At 46.7% G+C, this 27,802-nt stretch overlaps 1 protein-coding gene across 1 annotated transcript in view; it reads left to right on the top strand.

The window, feature by feature from the left end:
• Positions 1-27,802, top strand: part of IFT172 (intraflagellar transport 172) — a 649,332-nt gene that overhangs the window by 526,145 nt on the left and 95,385 nt on the right. The window contains exons 38-39 of the mRNA XM_029596359.1: positions 1,836-1,899; positions 20,646-20,732. Of these exons, the coding sequence (XP_029452219.1) occupies positions 1,836-1,899; positions 20,646-20,732 (151 nt within the window). The remainder of the gene's footprint in view (positions 1-1,835; positions 1,900-20,645; positions 20,733-27,802) is intronic.

Raw genomic sequence — 27,802 nt, 5'->3', positions numbered from 1 at the left:
CAGTTTAAAAAAATACAAATTTGAAGATATGATTTAGTTCAGTTTGTTTTGCTTTCCTAATGTCTCTATGTACAAAAATGGGCTCACTGATAATTTTTCAGAAATACTTTAGAATGAAATAGCTTCTTTCAACAGACTAGCGGGATAAAAATGTGGCAACATGTGGGAGATTTGTGCTTTTTTGTGTGGGTTTTGTAGACATTTGTACAGCTTGGCATTTCTGTATAGACTATTAATTTATACTTGAATAAACCTTTCTGTGGCTAAGGCTACAGTTCTAGTGCACCATAGCACTGTGATATGGCCAGCAGGGTTTGGATGCACGAGAGAGGGAAGAAAGATGACCACTGCTTCTGTGCTTATATCTGGCCATAAAGGTGCACTAAGAGTTTTTCCTAAGAGATTTTCCTCCTGTCCTGAATGCTTTTGAGGATTTTAATATCACAAGGTTATACCATTGATGGTGAGGGTACAGGTATAAATCTGGTCAGCCTCTCACATCGCCGCAGGGTTGTTTGTTGGTTGCAGCATAATCTTGGAAGTTTTATCATAGATGGTATGCCAATCGGACCTTTTCCATCATAATCCCTCAGTTATGGAAAGCCTTCCAGTATTCACAAGAGTAGAATTAAAGTGCTTAAAATTTTGTAAGCAAGTTAAGGCCTGCATGTTCCCTATGGCTGGCTAAGTGAGGGTAACAAGATAGGGGCTATTTATTTGACGAGTGTAAATTAGAGAAGGTATTTATTTTATTTTAAAGGAATATTTTTTTGTTTCATGGGCTGGTATGAGTAAGAAATTTGTCAACTAAATTGTCCTTTAGTTTGTTTTTAAAGATTATGAGTGTTTGACTGTAAACTGCTTTTATTGTTCTTATACTGATCATGCGGTATATAAATATGAAGAAGGAAAATAAAGAAGGAAAAATGTGTTTGCATCATTCAGGTGGATATTTTTCTTAAATTAATAATTATATTAATAATAGCATTTATAATGCATAGATATTTTCAAACTAGGGTTTCCATCTGGCTCCACATCATAATGTACAGGCCAATTCAATCTTGATTTTGCCCCAGTGCATGAATGGATTTGAAGTCTTGATTTTCTTAGGGAAATCAATGGGAAAATCAGAACTAGAAGTCAAGCTTGCAATAAGAAAAAAAACAGGACTGGATTAGCCTATTCCTTAAGGTTGCCATCTGGTGGCGTGTCATAACTCAAACTGATGTTTTTCTGATATCCTGGTATGAACGCCTTTTTGCCTGCTGATTTGGTACTGTGCACTAACTTGTATATAGTTTCTGTTATAGTTCAATCCCATAGCATATCCCCATAGTATTTACTCATTGATGTTTGTATTTCTTGTAAGGGCTCCTCCCAAATATTATTTATATGTTGCCTAGTTTACTATGTTATCTGTTATTTGTAAGGGCTCCGCCCAATGGTTTTTTGTTCACTGTAAACCGATGCGATGTGCGAACGGTCATCGGTATAAAAGAAACGTTAAATAAATAAATAATAAATAAATAAACACAAATGTTCACACACTGCATTGCTGTTTATGTCTACAAACACAACACATTGCAGCTTATCACATTATGTATGTGTTCACAGATGTGATAAAAATGGAAGAATTGGTAATAGTAAAAAATATACATGGATTTTGGCTTTTGCTGACCTTTATATGTGTGGGTTGTGGTACACATGGATCTTAGTATTTGAGGAGACTTGATGGGTTGTGAAATTTCTCAGGATGCTCACAACCTGGCTTTTTCCTCTGTGTTTTGAAGCTTTTTCCCTTTAACTGATAATACCAGATCATCCTTTCTTTATAGATATGAAGAGTATGTTGATCAACGCTATAAAGAATATTTAAAGAATCAAGGCAAAGTAGACTCGGTAAGAATGTCTGTGACAGTGTTCAACTTTTCTTAGAACCCAAAGTAAAATGTACAGTGTCCATGTAGATGACCACCATTTCTTTTAAGTGATCCTCTTATCCTATCAGTATTCACCTTCCCTTCAATAACTTTCCAAACCTTATGGCAGAACCTCTGTCTCTGGCTTGCTACTTTTTGATAACTCTTTCCTGGGTTTGGTGACATCATTCAAATATTATGTTGATTATATACATTGTACCGAATATAGATGATGATCCTTAAAATGAACCTTAATCCTCCCTTTAGTTCATTTAACTAATAGAAGCACCTACTCTATATGGCACTGGTAGGAAATTTCAATATGGTATAGCAGTGCCCTCAGGCTCCCATGATTCTGCGGCCACAGGAGAAAACTGCATTATTAACATGTTGCTACATAATTTTCAACCTGCTACACAATCAATAAATCTGAAGCTCCCCCACTTCCTAATTAAGTTATCTGAAGAAAGCTACATTGTGTAATCTTTAGTCTCAAGTACTCTTTGTTGTTTCATCCCCTCCCCTGACAGGCAGCCTGCAGGGAACTGGAGAGAAGGGTTTAGGCTGATGCTGGAACAGGCAGCGGAAAGAGAAAAGGCACTCTACTCCCTAATCCGGCCCTTCCATCCTGAAGGGAACAAGAGGGGAGGAGTGAGGTTGGAATGGACAGAGAAAGCAGTCAGAAGTTTGATCCCTCAAAGTTCTTTTAAATCAAACCAAAGATGATTTTGATATAATTCCTGGATGGTGTGATGTCTCTTTAGAAGAATTTCATCTTTTTACAAAGGTTCTTGCACATACATATATGGCCAAAGACCTAGGTGGGATTTGAAAGTCTGTAGCTGCTGGTGTCCCACAGCTGGCAGAGATGGCATTAATTTCACTTCATAGAAACCTGGATGATTGACACTACTGCTCACAAGGTTTATTTATCATATCTAGAATTGTACACCACACATCTCTGTAAACAAAACTCTCCAAATTTTTCATGCATAATATCCATTAAAGAGAGGTTGGCCCCTTGCCCCCTCTTCTGTATATAGTATTTATTATATTTTATTTCATTTTATTTATATATTTATTGCTCCGTTCACCCCTTCTTTATTTTCCTACTCCAAGTTAAGGCTTCCTTGTTATAATGTAACTGTATGCTCCGTATCTCTTGTTGATTGGTTAATTGTATACTCTGCTTAGTTCATTGTAAACCGAATTGATTTGATTTGTATCAAGAAAGTCGGTATATAAAAGCCTTAATAAAATAAATAAAATAAATAAAATTTATATACCGCTGTCTCAGCATAGCCTTCACAGCAGTTAACATTTCAATAAATACATAAAAGCAATGAAATTACAATCAGACATAAAAGAATTAACAGCTAAAATAATTAAAAGAATGAAACTTACAAAACACGCATTAGCTGTTAAAAAATTAATAGTAAAAAATAAAACAGATATCAAATCAATAAATACTAAAAGCGTGACTTAACATTTCTAGTATTTTTAAAAAAATAAAAATAAAGAAGAAGAAACTGCTGTAGATATTAAAGTTGTGTGCATGTCTATTATCCCAGGACAAGCAGGATGCTAGTCCTCACATATGGGTGACATCATTGATGGAGCCCTGGTACGGAAAACTTTCTGTCAAAGTTTCTAGAAAATTTTGACTGGCCCTGTGAGGCCACTGAGTATGCCCAGCATGCCATGATATTCTCTGCCACAGGGATCTCTCTTCAATCTTCGTTTTTCCGCGCTGCTGTGAGCATCGCAGGACAAGGAGCCTTGTGAGTTTTTCCTTAGTATTACCTAACTAAAAAGTATTTTATTTCTCAAGAAATTTTCTCCCATAGGGGGATCTCTCTTAGATTTCCACCGGCTGGTGTGTAATCGCACTCTCGTTTTTATTCTTGAGTAAAAACTTTTTTTCACATTTTCTTTCCCTCTTTTCATCGACGGCTGTCGACAAAAAATGGCTTCCGGATTTAAAAAATGTCCGGTTTGTAATCGGACAATGTCCATAATAGATCCACACCTCGAGTGTGTTCTCTGTTTAGGAGAAACATGATGTCTCAAATTGCCCTCAATGTGCAGAGATGACTCCCAAAGGAAGAAAACTTCGACAAGAGAAGATGGAACATCTTTTTCACCTTCAGCTTCTTCCTTCTCCATCAACATCAACAAAATCGTCCCTGCAAACAATCTAGACTTCAGGTTCTACTGCCCCTTGCCCTCGGCTCAAATAAAGCTACTGTGCTGTACTTTTGGTGCCAATAACCAATTATGTGCTGGCCTATAACACAGGACAGTGCTTTGGCGCAGTCACTGTGTCGTGCTTGACAAAATGGAGAGAGACAAATTTAGTTTTTATTTGGGGAAGGAAAAAGGATCTAGAGTCTTTTGTTTACACCACAAGGCAAACCTAAATCACATAAATCCATAGGATCTTCTCATTCCATCTCACCTGCTTCAATTCATCGGAGCAGAATTAAACACCATCCTCTCAAAAGCCTTTCTACCCGAGGATCGGGCAAAGACACTTTCCCTATTGGCAAACTCGCTACATTCAAAGAAACAAGCAACAGCTCATCAGTTTCTAACCTTACTAGGCCACATGGCCTCCACAGTGCATGTTACTCCTATGTCGCGGTTAGCCATGAGGGTAACTCAATGGACATTAAGATCACAATGGATCCAAGCCATTCAACCACTGTATTCTCCAATTCAAATAACTCACCAGCTACGTTCCTCTCTACTTTGGTGGGCGAACATGGACAATTTGCGCAAGGGCCTACCCTTCCAACAACCAGTACCACAAATAACGTTAACTACAGATGCATCCACTTTGGGTTGGGGAGCTCACATAAACAATCTCCAAACCCAGGGTACTTGGACAAAACTCGAAGCAACATTTCAAATCAATTTCCAGGAACTTCGAGCTATATGTTATGCGCTGCATGCGTTCAAGGACTGCCTTTCACACAAGACTGTTCTGATCCAAACGGACAACACAGTAGCCATGTGGTACATCAACAAACAGGGAGGTACGGGCTCGAATCTCCTTTGTCAAGAAGCTGCACAGATTTGGGAATAGACCCTAACACACGCAATGTTTCTCCGGGCCACTTATCTGGCAGGCATTCAGAATGAAGTGGCGGATCAATTCAGTCATCTGTTCCAACCACACGAGTGGTCCCTGGATCCCTTAATAGTTACCAGGATATTTCAAAGTTGGGGACAACCAACAATAGACCTCTTTGCATCACACCTAAATCACAAAGTGGACAGATTCTGTTCTCTACACAAACAGAAAAACCAGCCAGCCAAGGACGCCTTTGCTCGCCCTTGGAATTCAGGCCTTCTATACGCGTATCCCCCAATACCGCTCATAACCAAAACTCTAGTGAAGCTACAACAGGACAAGGGGGTGCATGATACTCATAGCCCCGTATTGGCCTCGACAAGTATGGTTTCCCACACTTCTACCTCTCGATCAGGGATCCCATTCTCCTGGGTGTAGCTCCCAATCTCATAACTCAGGATCAGGGTCGGTTGCGCCATCCCAACCTTCAGTCCCTATCCCTGACAGCATGGATGTTGAAAGCTTGATTTTACAACCACTCAATCTTTCAACCAATATATCTCAAGTGCTTATAGCTTCACGTAAATCTTCAACACGAAAGAACTATTCTTCGAAATGGAAAAGGTTTACTTTGTGGTGCAGCCAAAAGAATATAGATCCTTTCACCTGCCCCACAACCTCTCTACTAGACTACTTATGCCATCTTTCAGACTCTGGTCTCCAGACTTCATCTGTAAGAGTCCATTTAAGTGCAATCTCAGCTTACCATAACAGGATGGGAGATGCACCAATATCCATACAACCTCTTGTCAGCAGGTTTATGAGAGGTTTAACCCAACTTAAACCACCAATTCGGCCACCAGTCACAGAATGGGACCTGAATCTGGTCTTAACAAGACTCATGCATTCTCCTTTCGAACCCATGAATTCCTGTGTTGTTAAATTTCTCACATGGAAGACTATCTTCCTTATAGCCATTACATCAGCTAGAAGGGTTAGTGAGTTGCAAGCACTTGTCACGTACTCACCCTATACAAAATTCTTACATGACAGAGTGGTTTTCCGAACACATCCAAAATTCCTCCCTAAGGTAGTTAAGGAATTCCACTTGAACCAGTCCATAGGTTTACCCCATTCTTTCCAAGGCCTCATTCACACCAAGGAGCTTACATTCACACCTAGGAGCTTACATACCTTGGACTGTAAGCGTGTGCTAGCTTTTTACTTAGACCGTACTGCAGTCCACAGGAAATCCACTCAACTCTTTGTATCTTATGATCCAAACAAACCAGGTAAAGCAGTGGGTAAACATACTCTATCCAACTGGTTAGCAGATTGCATACAGTTTTGCTATGAAAAAGCAGGCCTTCCTCTCCAAGGGCGAGTAAAGGCGCATTCAGTTAGACCAATGTCAACCTCAGTTGCACACTATCGTTCAGTGCCAATTCTTGACATATGTAAAGCAGCAACATGGAGTTCACTTCATACCTTTGCAGCTCATTACTGTTTGGACAAGCAAGGACGACAAGATTCATCCTATGGACAATCTGTCTTAAAGAACTTGTTTCCAGTTTAATCCCAACTCCTTCTACATCCAATCTGCTGTGATCTTCGGCTGCCTCATTTTCAACAACAATACATTCTGTTGCTTCACTACAAATGACTCAGCCTCTAGCTTGCTAATCACCCATATGTGAGGACTAGCATCCTGCTTGTCCTGGGATAAAGCAAAATTGTTTACCTTGTAATAGGTGTTATCCCAGGACAGCAGGATGTAGTCCTCACGAAACCCACCCGCCACCCCGCGGAGTTGGGTCCAGTACGTTTTATTATTTTATTTTTGCTAAAGCTTATTGCTACATACGAGACTGAAGAGAGACCCCTGTGGCAGAGAATATCATGGCATGCTGGGCATGCTCAGTGGCCTCACAGGGCCAGTCAAAAGTTTCTAGAAACTTTGACAGAAAGTTTTCCGTACCAGGACTCCATCAATGATGTCATCCATATGTGAGGACTACATCCTGCTGTCCTGGGATAACACCTATTACAAGGTAAGCAATTTTGCTTTTCTCATGTTCCATGTAAGCAGCATTAAACAGTTGTGTGCATGCCTATTTCTCATTTTCAGTGTAAGCAACGTTAAACAGCCATGTCTTAAGTTCAGCTTTAAACTTGTCTCTGTCCTGTTGCAGCCTTAATTGAGTTGGTAGCATATTCCACAGTTTTGATCCCGCAATTGACAGCGCTCTCTCTCTTACTTGGCTGAGGAGTGCTGATTTAATTGTGGGAATTGATAGCAGTCCTTTATTGGCTGATCTCAAGTTTCAGTTTTATGCCAATCAAACCCTTTTTTGTGTCTGTTATGTGTATCCAGTATCCATCATATGCACAAACATTGTTCTGTGAAATTAACAACATGACAAACTGCTAAGGGTAGATTCAGCATATATTTAAACTCATATTCTCAAAGCTCACAAGGACTTTCTCAAAGTAAAAAAAGGATGTTTGTACTGTATTTTAGTTCAAAATGAAATTGACATTTCACAGTTAAAAATCTGTAACATGTATGTCTCCACTTGATAAATAATTGATTTTTGAACATGATAAATTTTATATATAGTTTTATTTTTTTAAACATTTAAAGGTTTTTGATCTAAAAAAAAGTAACTTTTTTTGCATAGTGAGAGATATGAAACTTCATGCAAAATTATTGCCATAGAATTTGCTAACTTTTCCTGCAGAATCTTGAAAAATCTGCCACAGGAAACTGGAGGCTCTGCTTATAGGGTAACATAATGAAAATAATTTTCAGATTTGTACATGAGAGGTTATTTTGAGGTTCAAGCATCACAACCCCAGTGGGAACATGTGATTCTCTGCAGATTTCATATTCTTTTATGTAACAATGGAAATGTGTGACATGTCTTGTGGATGAGATGTTGACCTGAATTTGAAGCATCACAGTACATTTGGAAAAATTTGCCTTGTGGAGGTCCTACAGAATCCAATTGGCAAGAGTAGCTTTGGTGGGGAACATGAGGAGTAGATCTTATTTCTCCCAGGACAAGCAGGATTGTAGTCCTCGCATATGTGTGACATCATCAGATGGAGCCCTGTCACGGAATACTTTTGTCAAAGTTTCTAGAACTTTGACTGGCATGCTGAGCATGCCCAGCATGCCACTAACCCTGTAGCCACCAGGGGTCCCCCTTCAGTCTCTTTTTTTTTCCACGCAGCAGTTGCCTCGCGGTTTAGGAGCTCTGTGAGAAATTTCTCACAACTTTCCTCACGGAACTTTGAAGTTTAACTTCTTAGAAAAATCCCTCACCGGGATCCCCCATCGAATATCGTTCCCTCCAACGCTTGGTAAGTGTTCCCCGTTGTTTGTGGTCGATTCCCGGTGGCATTTTCTATTGGTGCTCGATGGTCATCGACCGCGCGCCCGCCTTTTTTACGATGGTGACCGGATTCAGAAAATGTCCCGAGTATCCGAGGACCATGTCCATTATGGACCCGCATACCATTTCCGTTTTGTGCTTGGGCCCCTCACATGACATCCATCGATGCCCTAGTTGTGCACAAATAACGGGCATCCCAGACCTGTGCTGGCACCGATACCGCGACGGCATCGACTTCCATCAAGCTGCCTGTGAAGAGGAGCCTCCATCCTCCTCCCCACTGATACCAGTGCCGGGCACCAAGCCTCCACGAGCCCCCGTGGAAGCTCCGGTGATGCCTAGCCTGCCTCCTACCCAAATTGCTGTGCCACCCATGCCGGCCTCTCAGGAGGAATTGGACCACATAGTCCAAGAGGCAGTGCTGAATGCCCTACGAGGCTTCCAATCACCGCCGGCGCCAGCCCCCCATACCGGCACTAGATCCAGCTCCCTCGATGTTTGCACTGCTCCTCGAGCGCCTCAATATGCTCATCGGTGCCTTGCCGACTCAACCCATGCCACCGGACTCGCTGGCACTGAGTCATCCATCGAGACCTCTGCAGGTCCCGATACCAATACCGGGTTCCTCGGAGGAGGAAGAATCGATTCCCGGCTAGATCCCTCTACAGGAACCACAGATGACGGAACCCATTCCAGGTCCATCGGGGCTATCTGTGCCCAAACGCACCCCATTTGCCTCAGTGCCCTCGATGCCGGTACCTATTTCCTCGGTGCTGATGCTATATCCATCGATGCCTTCCTGCCCTTTTGGCTTTGGCATACTTCCTCCAACAGGAAGTCCTCCAGGGGACGGGGAAAGCCCCTATGATCCATGGGGAGACGCATCTACGGATGATTCTTCACAAGCTTCTGAGGAGTTGCTCTCAGAGCCTTCACCCCCGGAAGAGAAGAGACGATCACCTCTGGAAGACCTCTCCTTTGCCAATTTTGTCAGAGAGATGTCTGAGAATATCCCTTTTCAACTGGTGCAGGAAGAAGATTCTTGTCACAAGATGGAGGTCTTACAAATTGTAGATGCTCCAAGGGAGATAATGGCAATACCGGTGCACAAGTCCTTCTTGACCTCTTGCACCGCCTGTGGGACCATGCAGGTACTGTACCTCCAGTCAACAAGAAGACAGATGCTACGTACCTGGTCCAACAAGCCCCAGGTTTTCAGAAAAGTCAGCTGCCACACCATTCTGTAGTTGTGGAATCAGCTCAGAAAAAGTCTAAATGATCATGTCCACATTCCTCTGCTCCTCCTGGTAAGGAACAAAAGGCATTAGATGCATTGGGACGAAGAGTTTTCCAAGGGTCCATGTTGATAGCACGAATAGCAGCATATCAACTATACATGACCCAATATAATATAAATCTCTGGAAACAAGTCCAGGAGATTGCGGAGACATTACCACAGCAACAACAAAAAGCCTTGTCCTCCATCCTACAAAAAGGACTGGAAGCAGGCAAACAAGAAATCAGAGCTGCCTACGATTCTTTTGAAACAGCATCCAGAGTCTCAGCAGCGGGTATCAGTGCTAGGCGCTGGGCCTGGCTCAAGGCCTCAGACCTACACCCAGAAGTGCAAGACAAACTTGCAGATCTACCCTGTACAGGAGACAACCTGTTCGGGGATAAGATCCAGGATGCAATGGCCCAGTTAAAAGACCATCATGAGACCCTGCGTCAGTTATCAACTGTCTCCACTGATTTTCCCTCTGTAGCCCGCAGTAGCACACATAGGGACACCAGGAAACAATTCTACAGGCCACACAGATATTTCCCTCCTCCATCCCATGCACATCCAGCTCGGGCACCTCAGAGGGGACAGGCACGCCAAATGAGAACAACTAGGCCACAGCCAGCCCGACAAGATGGCCCTGCGGCTGGATTTTGACTTCTTTCCAGAGAGCAGCAGCCATCTTCCATCCAGTAGGGGGCCGCCTTTGCCATTTTGTAGCAAATTGGCACCCAATTACCACGGACCAGTGGGTGTTGTCCATTATAACCCACGGTTACCATCTAAATTTTTCAAAAATACCCACGGACTTCCCACCCAGTCCAGTCAGAGCGCTCGACCCTTCTGTCGGCCAGAGCCATGGAACCAGTTCCACCGAATCAGCAGGGCAGAGGGTTCTACTCCAGGTATTTCCTAATTCCAAAAAAGACCGGCGGCCTCCAAACTGTTCTGGATCTCTGTGCCTTGAACAAATTTCTTCACAAGGAACGGTTCAGAATGGTTTCCCTGGGCACCATGCTTCTGCTGCTACAACAGGGGGATTGGCTCTGCTCTCTGGACCTTCAAGACGCATACGCCCTCATTACGATCTTTCCTCCTCATCGCAAGTATCTGCGATTCGTGGTGGGTCACAGGCACTACCAATACAAGGTCCTGCCATTCGACCTCATCTCAGCGCCCTGAGTGTTTACAAAGTGCCTGGCAGTCGTGGCTGCACAGCTACACAGAAGAGGCGTATACGTTTTCCATACCTGGACGACTGGCTCATAAAAAGCCAGTCCAAAAAAGGAGCCCTCGACTCCCTCGGCCTCACCATAGAGCTTCTAAACTCATTGGGATTTCTAATCAATTACTCCAAATCCCATTTGACACCGTCTCACCATCTCTCCTTCATAGGAGCAGAACTGGACACGGCACTAGCCAAGGCATTCTTACCAAACGACCGCGCGATTACGCTGTTTAACCTGGCTAGCTCTATCTGCCATCGAAAAACCACCTCGGCTGGCCACCTACTCAAGTTGCTCGGCCATATGGCATCACAGTCCACGTTGCCCCCAATGGCGCGCCTAGCCATGAGAGTGACGCAATAGACTCTAAAATCTGTGGCAACAAACTACTTATCCCTGGTACACATCACCGGCCAGCTTCGTCTGTCCCTTACTTGGTGGACACACAAAGCCAACTTGCAAGTAGGTCTTCCTTTCCAGCAACCGGCTCCTCAGGTGACCCTAACCACAGACGCCTGGGGAGCCCATGTCCAAGGCCTTCAATCTCAAGGAACTTGGACAACAGCTGAAGCAACCCATCAAATCAACTTTCTGGAGCTTCGGGCGATGCAGTACGCCCTTCATGCATTCCAGGACTGCCTCTCCAACAAAGTTGTCCTGATCCAAACAGACAACCAAGGGGCACGGTCTCTTACCTGCTCTGCCAAGAGGTGGCTCAGATTTGGGCCTGGGCCCTGTCACACTCCGTACTACTGCGAGCCACTTATCTAGCAGGCATTCAGAATGCATTGGCAGACTGCCTCAGCCGATGTTTCCAACCCCACGAATGGTCTCTGTATCCCTCAGTTGCGAGAAGAATCTTCCACTGGTGGGGTCATGCGACCATCAACCTCTTTGCGTCCAGTCAGAACCACAAACTGCAATGCTTCTGCTCTCTGCACAGGGACCGGCAAGTACCAGCCAGGGATGCCTTCGCCCGTCCCTGGAACAAAGGCCTGCTTTATGCATATCCTCCGATTCCGCTAATAAACGACTCTCGTGAAACTGCAACAGGACCGGGGCTTAATGATTCTCATAGCCCCATATTGGCCGCTCCAAATTTGGTTTCCCATACTTCTCGACCTTTCTGTCCAGAACCCCATTCGCCTCATAACACAGAATCACAGCAAATTATGCCACCCGAACCTCCAGGCCCTCTCTCTAACGGCCTGGATGTTGAAAGGCTGATACTACAACCACTCAACCTTTCAAGTGACATATCTCAAGTCCTAGTAGCTTCACGGAAGCCTTCCACGTGAAAATCCTACCGCTCTAAATGGAAGAGATTTACCTTGTAGTGTACACAGAAGGGCTTGGATCCCTTTTCTTGCCCACATCAAGTCTGTTAGATTATCTCTGGCACCTCTGGTCTCCAGCCATCATCTATCTGAGTGCACCTTAGTGCCATCTCTGCTTACCATCAAGGAATAGAGGATGCCCCAATAAAGGCTCAACCCCTAGTGAGTTGCTTCATGAGAGGCTTATTACAGCTTAAGCCTCCTTTACGGCCACCGGTCGTGGCATGGGACCTCAATGTGGTTCTTGCACTGCTCATGCTCACTCCTTTTGAGCCCTTGCACTCCTGCGAACTCAGATACCTTACATGGAAAGTTCTTTTCCTAGTAGACATCACGTCTGCTTGCAGGGTAAGTGAGTTACAGGCCCTTGTGACCTACTCACCCTACACAAGGTTCCTCCATGACTGGGTGGTTCTTCACACTCGCCCTAATTTCCTCCCTAAGGTGGTGTTGCGTCCGTCGGTCTCAGACGGTTTCCATCTCTGTGCCTCACCTTTCTTCCTTCTCTCTCCTCAAGCTTTGGGAAGATGGCTGCTGCCGCATCTTCATGCCGCTCTCTCCGGCGTCAAAGCAACGGCGACAGTGTTCACCATGATTTTCCTGAGGGCCTCCTAGGGTGCGCACGCCACCCACATCTTTATCCACGTCATGGCGGGAACCTCGGGGGCGTCCCCTCCGAGTGACGTCATCCCATCCTGGTATTTAGCCTGCCCTTCATTTGCTAACAAACCGAGTTAGCTAGGATTGGACTGCCTCCGGTCTAAGCTGCTCTGCCACTTCCTAGCTGCCGCAGGAAGCGCTCTCTCTACCCTTCGGGGTTATTCGTTGCTAGCCTGGGTACCCGCTTCTCGGGGGCCCTTATGCTGTCTTTCAGGTACCTATCTGGGATATCGGGTACTCGCTCCTCGAGGACTTGCTCTCCCTACTCTGCCTGCCAGGATCTTCATCAATACAGCTATCTACTTCAGTGAGTACTATCCCTGTCAGTCTGTCTCATCTTCAGCTTCAGCGCTTGGAGTCTTCATCCGTGACCTTCCTCAGCTACCCTGCATTGCCTGTCATCTGCTCGAGTGTGGGACTGGTCTCCTCTGCTGAGGACCCCTGGACTACTTCTAGTGGGTTACCTCATTGCTGTCCGCTCCCCGGACAGTACAATCAAGCTGTATAATAAATACAAATTCTCTGTGTCTGCGTGTGTAGAGTCTAGCCTAGCACTGCGGTTCCTCAAGGGGCTCCTTCCCATGGGAGTGGCCATCACCGCAGTACCCAAGAATCCACTCAAACACCTCAAAACCATAACAGGTGGTAACTGATTTCCATTTAAATCAGTCCATAGTCTTGCCCACTTTCTTTCCCAGACCTCACACTCACCCAGGTGAGTGAGCTCTGCACACCTTGGACTGTAAGCGTGCTCTCGCATTTTATTTAGACTGCACCGCAGTCCATAGGACATCCACCCAACTCTTTGTATCTTTTGATAAAAACAAACTTGGAGTGGCAGTGGGCAAACAGACACTTTCCAACTGGTTGGCAGACTGCAATGCAGTCTGCTACCAGCAAGCTGGCCTTCCATTTGAGGGACGAGTGAAGGTACACTCGGTCAGGGCCATGGCAACATCAGTAGCACACTACCGTTCAGTACTGATTGCTGACATCTGCAAGGCTGCGACATGGAGTTCTCTCCACACCTTCGCAGCTTACTACTGTCTAGACAAGGCTGGACAACAAGACTCTGTCTTCGGCCAGTCTGTCCTAAGAAATTTGTTCCCAGTGTAGGAACCCAATTCATCCTACCTCGATCCGCTGTGAATGTCAGGCTGCCTCATCCTTGCAACAGCACCCCAGTTGCTGTGCCTGTTGCACATGTTGTGTGCTGATTGGCCTATATCGTATGACGCAGCCTGTAGCTTGCTATTCACCCATATGTGAGGACTACCATCCTGCTTGTCCTGGGAGAAAGCAGAATTGCTTACCTGTAACAGGTGTTCTCACAGGACAAGCAGGATGGTTGTCCTCACAAATGGGTGACATCGAGGATGGAGCCCACCACGGAAAACTTCTGTCAAAGTTTAAACAGAACTTTGACTGGCCCCTACTGGGCATGCCCAGCAAGGCACTGACCCTGCAGCCAGCAGGGGTCTCCCTTCAGTCTTCTTTTTTCCGCGCAGCAGTTGCCACGCGGTGAAAGGAGCTCTCTAACCACGTTCCTGACAGGAATTTGGAAATTAATTTCCTAAGAAAATTTGCCCCTCAGGGGTCTCCCTTCGACAAATTTTTAGTCATCTTACGGAACCCGGTAAGTTTTTTGCCTTTTTCCATCGACTACCGTCGAATTTGGCCCTTGAGGCCTGTTGGCACTTACCGATCCCCAGCCTAAATTTTGGCTTCAGGCCATGGCAACGGGGTTCCGCCGTTGTCCGGATTGTACCCGGACTATGTCCATCACAGACCCCCACAGGGTTTGTGTGATGTGTTTGGGTAGTGAGCATGATGTCCTGACTTGCACCAAATGTGCCTTAATGACACCCAAGGGTCGCAAGGCCAGGATGGAGAAGATGGGGCTCCTCTTCCATGCACCCACCCCAACGCCATCGATAGCATCGACCTCATCGGAACCGGCACCGTCGAAGTTGTACCATCATCGTCAACCCTCCGGTGACCGTCCGCCATCGATCGCTTCTCGGCCGTCGACTCCCGTCCCTTCCCCGGATGGGCGAGGGGATCGGAAGGAAAAGCACCGCTATCGACGGCACAAATCTCGGCCTGTCGAGGATCCACAGCCATCGACCTCTGCTCAAGCCGAGCCACCGACAAAGAAGCCGCGAACAGACCGGACACCCTCCACGTCTCGTTCGCAGGCATCGAGGAAACCCTCACCCTCCCGGGGTGCGGGGGCCGTGATCCCACCGGTTACGGTGGTCCCTCCGGCCCTGCCTCAGCCTCCCTCTCCCGTCGAGCCGGGTATGGTTACCCCTGGTCTCCGGGCAGAACTGGACCGGCTGGTCCAGGAAGCCATCGAGAAAGCGATGAAGAAATTGCAACCTCCATCGGCACCGTCTCCGGCACCGATTCCAGTGCCGCCCCCGGCACCGACACCGGCACCGGCTTCGCCACCGAGGAGGGAACCGACCACCGAGCCGTTGATACAAGCGCTAGCACCGCTACTAAGCCGCATGGAGGCGCTAATGACGGCCCTTCCATCGGTGATTCCAGTGCCATCGACAACACCACCGTCTCCGACTGGTTTTTCATCGGCAGGAGAAACACCGTTCCGGATTCCCCCTTCCGGGGTGGTTCCATCGGTGCCTTCTGGTATATCTCCACCGATATATCCTTCGGTTCCATCCATTCCACGCCAGGCACCGATTCCATCGACAGCACCGAAGCCATCGATGCCATTTCTGGTTCCACCTACGGCACCGATTCCACCTCGGTTTCCATCGATGCCTTTAGAGCCTCAGCCAGGTCCATCAGGGTTACAAACCCCACTTGATCCCTACGATACCTGGGGTGATGATGATGATACATCTTCTGACACGGATTTGCCTTCGCCTCCATCTCCTACAGAGAGTAGAAAAAGATCTCCTCCTGAGGATCTATCTTTCATTAATTTCGTGAAAGAGATGTCAGAAGTTGTACCTTTTCAACTACAATCTGAAACTGATGACAGACACCAGATGATGGAACTCCTTCAATTTCTGGATGCTCCAAAAATCATCGCTTCCATCCCTATACACCAGGTGTTTTTGGATCTGCTCAAGAAAAACTGGGAATCTCCTTCATCAGTGTCCCCAGTTAACAAAAAAGCTGACTCCACCTACCTTGTCCAGTCAGCACCAGGTTTCCAAAAACCTCAACTGGATCATCGCTCTGTTGTGGTTGAGTCCGCGCAGAAGAAGGCCAAGCGTCTTAAGCCACACTCTTCTACCCCACCTACCAGGGACAACAAGTTCCTAGATAGTGTTGGACGGAAAGTCTATCATGGAGCTATGTTGATTTCACACATCGCTTCATATCAACTTTATATGACTCAGTACAACAGAGCCATCCTTAAGCAGATGCAAGACTATGCTGACACATTACCAGACCAATACCAACCGCAGCTTCAAGCCCTTCTTCACAAGGGATTTGAGGCAGGGAAGCACGAGATTAGGACTGCCTACGACATATTCGATGCTTCCACAAAAGTTTCAGCCACAGCCATCTCAGCCAGACGTTGGGCTTGGTTAAAATCATCCAACCTTCGCCCAGAGGTTCAGGATCGTCTTGCTGATTTACCCTGCTTAGGCGATAATTTGTTTGGAGAGCAAATTCAGCAGATTGTGGCGGAGTTGAAAGACCACCATGAGACGTTGAAACAACTCTCATCTGTCCCACCTGAGCTGACCTCCAAGCAACCGCAAAAGAAAGACTCTAAGAAGTCATTCTTTCGACCACGCCGTTATTACCCTCCATCGGCCAGGCCTCGTCCAGCTCGATCCTCTACTAGGCCTCAGCCGCGTCAGCCTAGGAAACAAAGGCCTACTGTAGCCCCTCCTCCTGGGCCTGCGGCTGGCCTTTGACTCCCCTGTAGGGAACACATGCCAAACCCCTCTTCCGGACATCCCTGTAGGAGGTCGACTGTACCATTTTCTACAACCTTGGTTGCAGATCACCTCAGATCAGTGGGTGCTAACAATTATCGCACAGGGTTACCACCTCAACTTCATAACTCTTCCGGCAGACTCCCCGCCTCTTCAAGCGTGGAGTCTATCCACCCATTTGGCTCAATTACAACAGGAAGTATCCCTTCTTCTGCAATCAAATGCTATAGAACCCGTTCCTCCCTCTCAACGAGGCAAGGGATTCTATTCCAGATACTTCCTAATACCAAAGAAATCAGGGGGACTACGTCCCATTTTGGACCTTCGAGCCCTCAACAAATACCTTCAAAAAGAGAAGTTCAAAATGGTAACCCTAGGCGCGCTGCTCCCTCTGCTACAAAGAGGGGATTGGCTGTGCTCTCTCGACCTCAAGGACGCTTATACCCACATTGCGATCACACAATCCCATCGCAAATATCTGCGGTTTCTAGTAGGCCACGACCATTATCAATACCGTGTCCTCCCTTTCGGTCTAGCTTCTGCCCCACGAGTCTTTACCAAATGTCTCGTAGTGGTAGCAGCATTCCTAAGGAAGGAAGGTGTCCACGTCTACCCATACCTGGACGATTGGCTAATCAGGGCCTCCACCCAACAGATAGCTCAATCCTCCCTAAAATTGACAATTCAAACACTCCTTTCCTTAGGGTTTCTCGTCAATTACGAGAAATCTTGCTTAGTCCCCTCTCAAACCTTATCCTTCATTGGGGCAGACTTGGACACCTTACAGGCAAAGGCTTACCTTCCTCTTCAGAGGGTCCACACCCTAATGTCCCTGGCTCGCCAGCTCCAGTCTCAGAACACTGCCACGGCTCGCCAGTTCCTCATTCTCCTAGGGCACATGGCATCCCTCGGTTCAAGTCACTCCCATGACCCGACTAGCCATGAGAGTAACACAATGGACTCTACGACACCAATGGTTTCAAGCTTTTCAGCCTCTGTCCTCCATAGTCACAGTCACACAAGCGCTGCGCCTATCCTTAACCTGGTGGACGACTCAAGTCAACCTCCTTCAGGGCTTACCCTTTCTTCCACCGGATCCGCAAGTAATCCTAACCACCGACGCTTCTCACATCGGTTGGGGAGCCCATGTGGACGACTTTCAAACCCAAGGGTTATGGTCCAAAGAGGAAGCCGAACACCAGATCAATTTCCTGGAACTTCGAGCAATCCGCTATGCGCTCCGCACTTTCAAAGATCATCTCTTTCATCAGATAATCTTAATCCAGACGGACAACCAAGTGGCCATGTGGTACATAAACAAGCAGGGAGGCACCGGCTCCTTCCTTCTGTGTCAGGAAGCTGCGCAGATCTGGGCGGAAGCCCTCTCCTACTCCATGTACCTCAGGGCCACTTACCTGCCGGGAGTAGACAATGTATTGGCAGACCAGCTGAGCCGTGTCTTCCAACCGCACGAGTGGTCACTCGATCCTCTGGTAGCGACCTCTCTGTTTCACAAGTGGGGTTCTCCCCGCTTAGACCTCTTTGCGTCCCCTCAGAACCACAAAGTGGACGATTACTGCTCTCTCATTCGGAGCCAGCACTCTCGGCCGAGGGATGCATTCTCCCTCAAGTGGACAACCGGTCTGCTCTATGCATTCCCTCCACTTCCTCTTGTGTCAAAGACTCTCGTGAAGCTACGCCAGGACGGGGGAACCATGATCCTGATAGCACCTTACTGGCCACGCCAAGTATGGTTTCCAATACTCCAGGATCTCTCCATCCGCAGGCACATTCCTCTGGGAAAGGACCCGCATCTGCTCACTCAAAACGACGGATGCCTCCTCCATCCCAACCTCCAAGCCTTGTCCCTGACGGCATGGATGTTGAAAGGTTAGTCCTTCAGCCTTTCAACCTTTCAGATTCCGTTTCTCGGGTCCTGATAGCTTCACAAAAGCCTTCCACAAGAAAGTCTTACTCATACAAATGGAAAAGGTACACATCATGGTGCACTTCTCAGTCCCTTGATCCCCTTTCCTGTCCAATCTCCAAATTCTTGGACTATTTATGGCATCTCTCTGAATCAGGTCTTAAAACCTCTTCTATCAGAATGCATGTCAGTGCAGTAGCCGCCTTCCATAAAGGTGTACAGGGTGTCCCTATTTCAGTACAACCCCTAGTAACACGTTTTCTTAAAGGCTTGCTCCATCTGAAGCCACCCTTACGTCCTCCGCCCCATCTTGGGACCTTAACCTGGTTCTTGGTCGTCTAATGAAACCTCCTTTCGAACCTCTGCACTCCTGTGAGTTAAAGTATCTCACATGGAAAGTGTTATTCCTTTTGGCTATCACTTCAGCTCGCAGGGTTAGTGAATTGCAGGCCCTAGTTACCTATCCGCCTTACACTAAGCTCCTGCAGGACCGGGCGGTGCTCCGCACTCACCCTAAATTTTTACCTAAGGTAGTTTCTGAGTTTCATATTAATCAATCCATCATACTACCTATCTTTTTTCCCAGGCCCCACTCCAACTCCGGGGAACAGACTCTGCATACCCTAGACTGCAAACGAGCTCTAGCATTTTATCTAGACCGTACAGTTGCTCACAGGAAGAGCACTCAATTGTTTGTCTCCTTCCATCCTAACAAGTTAGGACAACCTGTGGGTAAGCAGGCTCTTTCCTCCTGGTTGGCGGACTGCATTTCTTTTTGCTATCAACAAGCTGGCATTCCCTTTCAAGACCGTGTGAAAGCTCACTCTGTGAGGGCCATGGCGACGTCAGTGGCACACCTTCGATCGGTGCCGCTTCCTGACATCTGTAGGGCGGCAACCTGGAGTTCTCTCCATACCTTTGCAGCCCACTATTGTTTGGACAAAGCTGGAAGACAGGACTCCATCTTCGGCCAATCTGTCTTGCGTAACCTTTTTCCAACGTGATGTACCAACACCCTTCCACCTCCCCGGTAGGGTGCGGATGCCCTTTACCAAATTCCACCCCAGTTGTAGTGCCTGTTGCACGTCATTGGGTGCATTTGGTGCAAGTCAGGACATCCTCAGCTCGGTACTCACCCATTTGTGAGGACAACCATCCTGCTTGTCCTGTGAGAAAGCAAATGTTGCTTACCTGATGTAACAGGTGTTCTCACAGGACAGCAGGATGTTAGTCCTCACGAAACCCGCCCGCCACCCCGCGGTGTTGGGTTCGTTTTAGTTTTTACTTTTTAGGCACTGCCTGTAGCTTTGAAAATCAGACTGAAGGGAGACCCCTGCTGGCTGCAGGGTCAGTGCCTTGCTGGGCATGCCCAGTAGGGGCCAGTCAAAGTTCTGTTTAAACTTTGACAGAAGTTTTCCGTGGTGGGCTCCATCCTCGATGTCACCCATTTGTGAGGACTAACATCCTGCTGTCCTGTGAGAACACCTGTTACATCAGGTAAGCAACATTTGCTTTCTCCCAGGACAGCAGGATATTAGTCCTCACGAAACCTGCCCACCACCCCACGGAGTTGAGGTCGCTTATGTTTTATTATTTTATTTTTCGCTCGTACTTTTGCTACAAACGAGACAAGGGGGACCCCTGGTGGCTACAGGGTTAGTGGCATGCTGGGCACTCTGTGTGCCAGTCAAAGTTCTAGAAACTAGTGACAAAAGTGTTCAATGACAGGGCTTCATCTGATGATGTCACCCATATGTGAGGACTAACATCCTGCTGTCTAGGGTGAACACCTGTTACAAGTAAGCAACTCTGCTTTACTTTTAATCCTCCAAGGAGGTTAAGGGGGAAAAAATCCAATCTGTGAGATCAACTAATCTGATTTAATTTTATTTCACAGCTAGTGGGAGTGGATGTCATGGCAGCGCTGGACATGTATGCTGAACGGGGACAGTGGGAAAAATGTATTGAAACGGCAGCAAAGCAGGTAAATGATAGTTTAAAGGGGTAGGGTGAAGAATGATAGTTTAAAGGGGTAGGGTGAAGAAAAGGGAAAAAATCAGCTCAGCGGAGGAAGCCAGAGAGTGTCATACAGAATCAAAACTTGGAAAGTCATAATGGAAACTGGAGATGGGAGTAGGGGATGCCAGGAAGAAATAGATGTCTGAAATCTAGCAACATCTCTCTGAGTTGCCTTGCAAATGACAGAATGTCTTTGGAGACAAGTTAGATGCTACCATGGCCAAGTTAAAGGAGAGAGAGATTACCTTGAAATCTTCTCATTCTTCACAATCTATCTCTGAGGGGGACCAGCCTAGTGGCTCAGTGGCAGGTGCTGTGCAGAGGACCTGGATTCAGTTCCCTGGCCAGGACTGGCAATGCCTTAGAGCGAATCCCAGTTATTGCATAAAGGTAACAACTAACAGCCAGCCTTGGGGCTCATGATTGCAGGGTTCCAAAAAGAGGATAGTCGCTGCAAAGACTGGGCTATCAGAGTTAGGAGGGTATATAAAAGAGGGGGAAAATTTCCTAGTACTCTAATGACAAATGAAGGCTTATGTCCCTGTAACCCAACAGAGGCCAGTTCTGAGTGAGCTGGAAGCTCAAAGGAGGACCATGAAACTGGCAGGCAAAAAAAAAAAAGTGGTCTTGTGGGGTGGGTTACTAGAAAGGTTATTCTCAATCTAGTTCTGCAGGACGTGGTGTCGCCGCACTTTCAGCCTCTCAAATGAGCTTCACTCAAGGACCTTTCCATAAACATTTTATTTCTGGTACTGCAAGCCTTGGTGTTACCTCCCTTTGAGCCTCAAAAAAGCTTCACTCAAGGACTTTTCCTTGAAGATGTATTTCTGGTATCCATCTGCTTGGTTCATCACATTTCAGAGATCCAGGCTTTGACCTATAGGGATCCCTTCCTTGTTATATTGTCAGATTCACTGTCCTTTTGCCAGCACCTTTTTTGTGAAAGGTCTCATCAGATTTTCATATTAATCTGTTGGTTATTAGAGTATTTTCTAAGGAGCAAGTGTCAGGGCATCAATAGGTCTTTAAGGTTGCTTGACATAAATTGGGCAGTCATTAGGAGGTTCATATTCAAAAGCATTTAGCCGGCTAACTAAGAAGTTAGCTAAATGAATATTTGGGAACATTTCCTGCTAAATTCTAGCCACCTAATAAGTTAGACGCCTAAAATTTAGCTGGCTAAGTTAGAAGCAGTCAGAGGGCAGAGTTGAGTTAGCTGGCTAAGTTAACCAGCTAACTTAAATAATCAGAGTTAGCCGGAGGACTTAGCCAGCTAATTCTGGTCAGGCCAAAGAGCTCTCTTAAAGTTAGGAGGCTATAGTTAGCTGGCTAACTTTAAGATAGCAAGCTATATTCAGTAGTGCGGTTTCAATATTATATACCTCCAAAGATAGCCAGATAAGTTTATCCGGCTAACTTTGGTAGCCAGACTGTGTCTGAATATGGCCCTCTCCATATCTTGAGGCTACAAATTCCTTTTTTTAAGTTTGACAGGTTTTTTGTGTTTGAAGGGCTGCATAAAGGAGAGGCAACTTTGGCTAGATGGAATAAGGATATCATCTCTTCACCATATTTGCTGAAGGACTGGTGGGCTGCGGAGCTTGTCCATGCTCATTCCACTAGAGTGCAGTTGTCATCTTTGGTGGAGGCAGTGGCAATTGTCCCTGCTGGCATTTGAAAGGCAACAGCTTGGTCGTCTTTACAGTCTTTTTCAAAGCATTACAGATTAGATGTTCTGGCAAAAGGGGAAGCAGCATATAGAGCTGGGGTTCTCAGGGTGGCCCTTATTTCCTTCCTCTCTCCCTAATTAGTTTGACTTTGGTAATTCTCACTTGTGTAGACTGACCTGGACTGGTGTAAAAGGATTAGATGGAAGGAGAAATTTTTATCTGTTAATTTCCTTTCCATGAATCATGTTACATCAGTCCAGGATCTACCCGGAAAGTTGGGCCTTTTTTCATAGCAAACTTAGGCTTGTAGAATTTCTGTCTTGTATATGTTACAAAAGGACAAGCTTGTATTCAGTTAGGAGTGGATCTCATTCCTGGCTTTTCTTTTGTAATTTCTTCTTTGAAGTTAAGGGCAAGTATTTTTTTTAAGGGAAGAGGATATCTCAATTAATATGTTGGAAGTTTAATATTATTGGGGTTGCTATGATTTGTTTTGTTGCATTGCTTTGTCAAGGGAATACTGGCTTTCTTTATGCTGCACCACCTATAAATAGCCATAGAAGAATTCAATGTGCTCTGCCTATATCTGCTGGTAAGGGGACATAACCTACTAGTATGGACTGACCTAGACTGGTATAGCAGGATTCATGGAAAGGAAATTAAAAGATAAAAATTTCTCCTTGGCCTTTTGGTTGCCTTCTTCATCACTGTCCTTACTCAGTCTTCCAGTTTCGAGGGATGGCCTGATCTAGGTAGGGTGTGGATGGTGCCATACACCCTCCATTTCATAATAATTGTCTTGAACATGCTCAAAAGCACATGGAATTCTTTTATACCCTTTCCTAGATTAGTGCCTTTCTATAACTTTGTCCTGGGGTTCTTTTGACAGCTCCTTGGTGCTCATGGTTGGGCCTTTGTTTTGAAATACACTATCCAGCAAAGAGAACCAACAGGAACTGCTGAATTTCTCAGAGGACAAGCAGGATAATAGGCCTCACACATGGGTGACATCATCAGATGGAGTCCGGACATGGAAAACTTAGCACTGAGCATGTCCAGCATGTCCTATATTACATGTCCACACGGGGGTCCCTCTCCAGTACCTCTTTTTCCATGGAGCTGTAAGCATTGTGGTGTGAGTGAGCTCACTGGCTTTCTTTTTGGCCTTTTGGAAAACTTCTCTTTTCTCAAATTTCTCGCTTCCTTGGTTTTTTTCTTCGTGGTATTCAACGCTGGATCCCTCTCCGTGCTTCCCCGTAGTGTTCCTAATCAGTGTTTTTGATGCTTCTGTTAAGTTTCCTTTTTCAGTCGATTCCCCTGTGGTGACAGCAATTGACGCCTGCCGCCATTGATTTTGATTTTGCGGCCCTTTTATTTTGTCCTATCATGGCCACATCTGGTTTTCAGCGATGCCTTCGGTGCCCGAGGACCAAGTCCATTACGGACCCCCATGAGATATGTGTCCTCTGCCTGGGGGCATCACATGACATCCAGGATTGCCACTTATGCTCACAAATGACCCCGAAGGGATGTTGTCTTCGGCTCAATAAGATTGAGCAGCTATCGGGCCAAAGAAAACCATCCATTGGCATCGATGGACCTTGGAGTCGCACCAATAGACACCATGCCATCGACATCTGAAGGACCATTGGTTCCATTGGTGCCATTGGCGGACAGGGGAACTGGAGATTGACCACCGTCAGTCTCCTCCAGGATGAGGACATTGAGTTCCTCGTCATCACCCTCGGCACCAGGGAAGGACTGAGCCAAGCATCAAAGAAAGCCAAAGAAGCATTGGCACCAGCCCCCGCCGATGCATAGTGCTGGGCACAGGGATGCACCAGCTCATGCCATAATGCCCCTGAAGCGAACACACAGCAAAGAGCACCAGTTGTCCATCAGTGCTGGGGGGTCTGCAATAGTCTCCACCTTTCCTGATGCCCGTCACTGATCCGCCTCACGGGTGCAAAGAGGATCTGGCCACTCCTCCTTCCTCCCAGTCAGTGTTGGCATTGGCAACGTTCAAGGAGGATCTGGAGTATCGAGTCCAGCTGGCTGTGGAATGGGTGCTGGACTCAATACTCCAGAGCCGTAACTAGTATAGTCCATCCTGGAACCGCTGCTGGAGAAGCTAAATGTGCTCATTGGTGCACTTCAGACCCATCTGGCATCTGTTTCAGGGACAGCATCAGAGGCACTGATGCCTCCCCCTACCGATATAGTGGTTGTTGCCGGTTCCGAGGAGGAGAAAGCTCCACCTAGGCCAGCAGATATGCTGAGGCCTGTAGCCCCCTGTCCAGCTGCCTTCACCTCAGGACAAAGGCCGAGCACCTAGGACCCCATCCCCTGTGGCTTACAGTGAGGATGAGGGTTCCTATGACCCTTGGGGGGATGATAACTCTGAGTCCTTCGAGGCTCTGAGGGTCTCCCCTCAGACCCTACTCCTGAAGAGTGAAGGAAGTCTCCACCTGTGGACTTCACCTTTGCAGGTTTTGTGAGGGTGATGGCAGAAGCCATCCCTTTTGTTACTGACCGAGGAGGATGCCAGGCACAAAATACTTGATATCCTCCAGTTTGTGGAGCCTCCTAAGGAGATCGTTTTGAACCCGGTACACAAGATCCTTAAGCTGCTGCTGCTGATATGGGAATACCCCCTTACAGTGCCTCATGTTAACAAGAAGGCTGACAGGGTTCATCTTGTCCAGAAGGCTGCCGGATTCGATAAGCATCAGCTTCTTCACAAGTCGGTGATCATTGAATCCACTCTTAAGAGAGCCAAGCATTCTTGGAGGAAGTGACGTCATCCCGCTGAATGGCCGCCTAGAGACCTCCCTCCCGATCCTGATCTTAATAATAGCAGCGTGTAGCGCACCGAGCCCCGATACCCGAGCGAAAAATCTGCAGCAGGGCGCCAGAACCCCTCGAGATGTCGGTGCAGAAGAAAATTAATGACCTGAAACACTTCTCTTTTGATAACTCGAATGTGCGGCCCCCGGGACAATGCAGGTGGAGGGGGAAGCCCGAGAAAATGGCGATGAGGGAAATGTGGACGAGCTCGGGCTGGAAACCACAGCACCCCCGAATCGGGCACAGGCGGCAGATGAACTCCCACTGTTGCGAGGGGACTTTCAAGCATGGTTTGGGGACTTAAAAAAAGACTTAAAAATGGAAATGGGAATCCTGAAGGCAGAAATTAAAGCAATGATAACGGAGCTCCGGCAAGACCACGAGGAGCTGGGAGATCGCGTGAGTGCTGCAGAGGAGCAGGTCAACGAGGTAGAAATGCAGCAAGAATCCCTTCAAAAAGAGGTACAACACTTACATGACTCCAATGCTGAATTGAGGGCATGGATTGATGGTTTGGAAAACCGCTCCCAGAGAGGCAATTTACGTTTTAGGGGAGTGCCAGAAGAGCCTGCTTATTCAGACTGCAGTGTGGTTATCAGGGATATCTGTGCTTTACTCCTATATAATAATGATCCACCGGAAGGGAGTCCGGAGATTCAACTGGATAGAGCCCATAGAGCACTGGCGAAGCCCGGGGGAAATCAGCCATGAGATATCATGGTTTGTTTCCACTCCTATCAGTTGAAGGAAAGGGTGCTGGCGCAAGCACGGAAACGGGCAGAGACTGTTTGGCAGGGATATACTATAGAGGGCCTCTCTGCTTATACAATCAGAAAAAGGAGGGAGTTCAAAGGAATTGTGACTGCTTTGCGACAAGGCGAAATTCGCTATAAGTGGCTATTCCCTTTTGGACTATCTTTTACCATCAAGGGAACGACATCCAGAGTCCAGACTGTGGATGAAGCCAAGTTGATCCTTGAGAAGGCTGGGATGGAGGTGCCAGGCCGAGAGGACCCTCTGCAGCTTGCTGCCCCAGACCGGAGAGATAATTCCCAATGCTGGCAGCGAGTCCAATCTGGAGGGAAGAGATTGCGCCGAAACTCTGAGAGTGCCACCCAGACTCAGGGTCCCAGCAGTTAATGGCTGACTTGACAGTGTTCTATGCTTCATACCTGCAACTTTTCAGCTTGGCGGAGGCTCGGGGACATATGGTCATCTTCTGCCTGGCGAGATCTTCTAATTCCACATTTCAATGGAGCTGGACTACACGCTGCGAACTGAACTATCACCATGAGGACAGAGGGCGATGAGGGATCGGGTTCGGGACCTCAGGGGGGGGTCCTTCTCTGAGTGCACATTCCTCTTTCAGTAGATTGGGGGGGTGACGGGTGGGGGGGAGGGCGGAGGTGGGGGTAGGATGGGGATATATTTTTCCGATGTGTATGATGAGAGAGAGTGTGAGGGTAAGGGTTGGTTTGTTTATCTTGTTATACTGGGGGGTAGTTATTATAGGTTCTGGGAGTGTTACTTAAAATGGCTGGTACAATTAAATTGATGTCCTGGAATGTCAAGGGCTTGTATACTTATCATAAGCGTAAACGATTATTACAGGATGCCCTTCACGCTAAAGTAGATATCCTATTCTGCCAAGAGACACATTTAAGGAAAAAAATATGAGAAATTGCTTATGTATCACAACTTTCCAGTTCAGTATTTTGCTGCGGCTACAGCTCAGGGTAAATATAGTGGGGTTGGCATTCTCTTTTCCAAAAACCTGGTAGTGGATGTGCAGACGGTGGTTAAGGATCAGGAGGGTCGATACTTGCTTCTTAAAATTAAAATAGGTCACCAAGTGTTTACTCTAGTAAATATTTATGCCCCCAACAGTGGGCAGGGCCCTTTCATAGAAAAACTAGCGGCTGTGATGAAGCAGTGGGCAGAGGGATTGTTGATTGTTGGAGGGGACTTTAATTTGCTATGCTATCCTTATTGAGATACTAGTACCGGCAGCTCCACATATTCAAAAATTCACAGGAAAAGCTTACGTTCCTTTATGAAGGAATGGGACTTGGTGGATATTTGGCGTCACACTCACACTTCCGAAAGGGATTATACATTCTTCTCAGCGGCACATGGATCATATTCTAGGATAGATATATTTTTAGTTGACAAAACCCTGGTTAACTTTGTGACGGAGATCAGTATTGATGTGATTACATGGTCAGGCCATGTGTCGATTCGGGTTTCTTTGCAGGGCTTGGGGAATCAGGGGGGAGACCGTTTCTGGAAGCTTAATGAAAGCTTGCTTGAGGATGGTACATACAAACTACAGCTGCAGAAAGAGATGTAAAGCTATTTGGAAGAAAATAATACCAGAGAGGTTTCCCCCAATGTGGTTTGGGACTGCTTTAAGGCGGTAGCGAGGGGGAAGCTGATAGCACGAGCATCTTTTGTTAAGAAAGAGCAGGCACAAAAGAGGTTTGATATTCTCCATCAGCTAGGCAAACCGGAAGTCCGG

The sequence above is a fragment of the Rhinatrema bivittatum genome, chromosome 3 (genome assembly GCF_901001135.1).
Source record: "Rhinatrema bivittatum chromosome 3, aRhiBiv1.1, whole genome shotgun sequence".
Classification (NCBI taxonomy): Eukaryota; Metazoa; Chordata; class Amphibia; order Gymnophiona; family Rhinatrematidae; genus Rhinatrema; species Rhinatrema bivittatum.
This window is presented reverse-complemented; position numbering and strand designations above follow the sequence as displayed.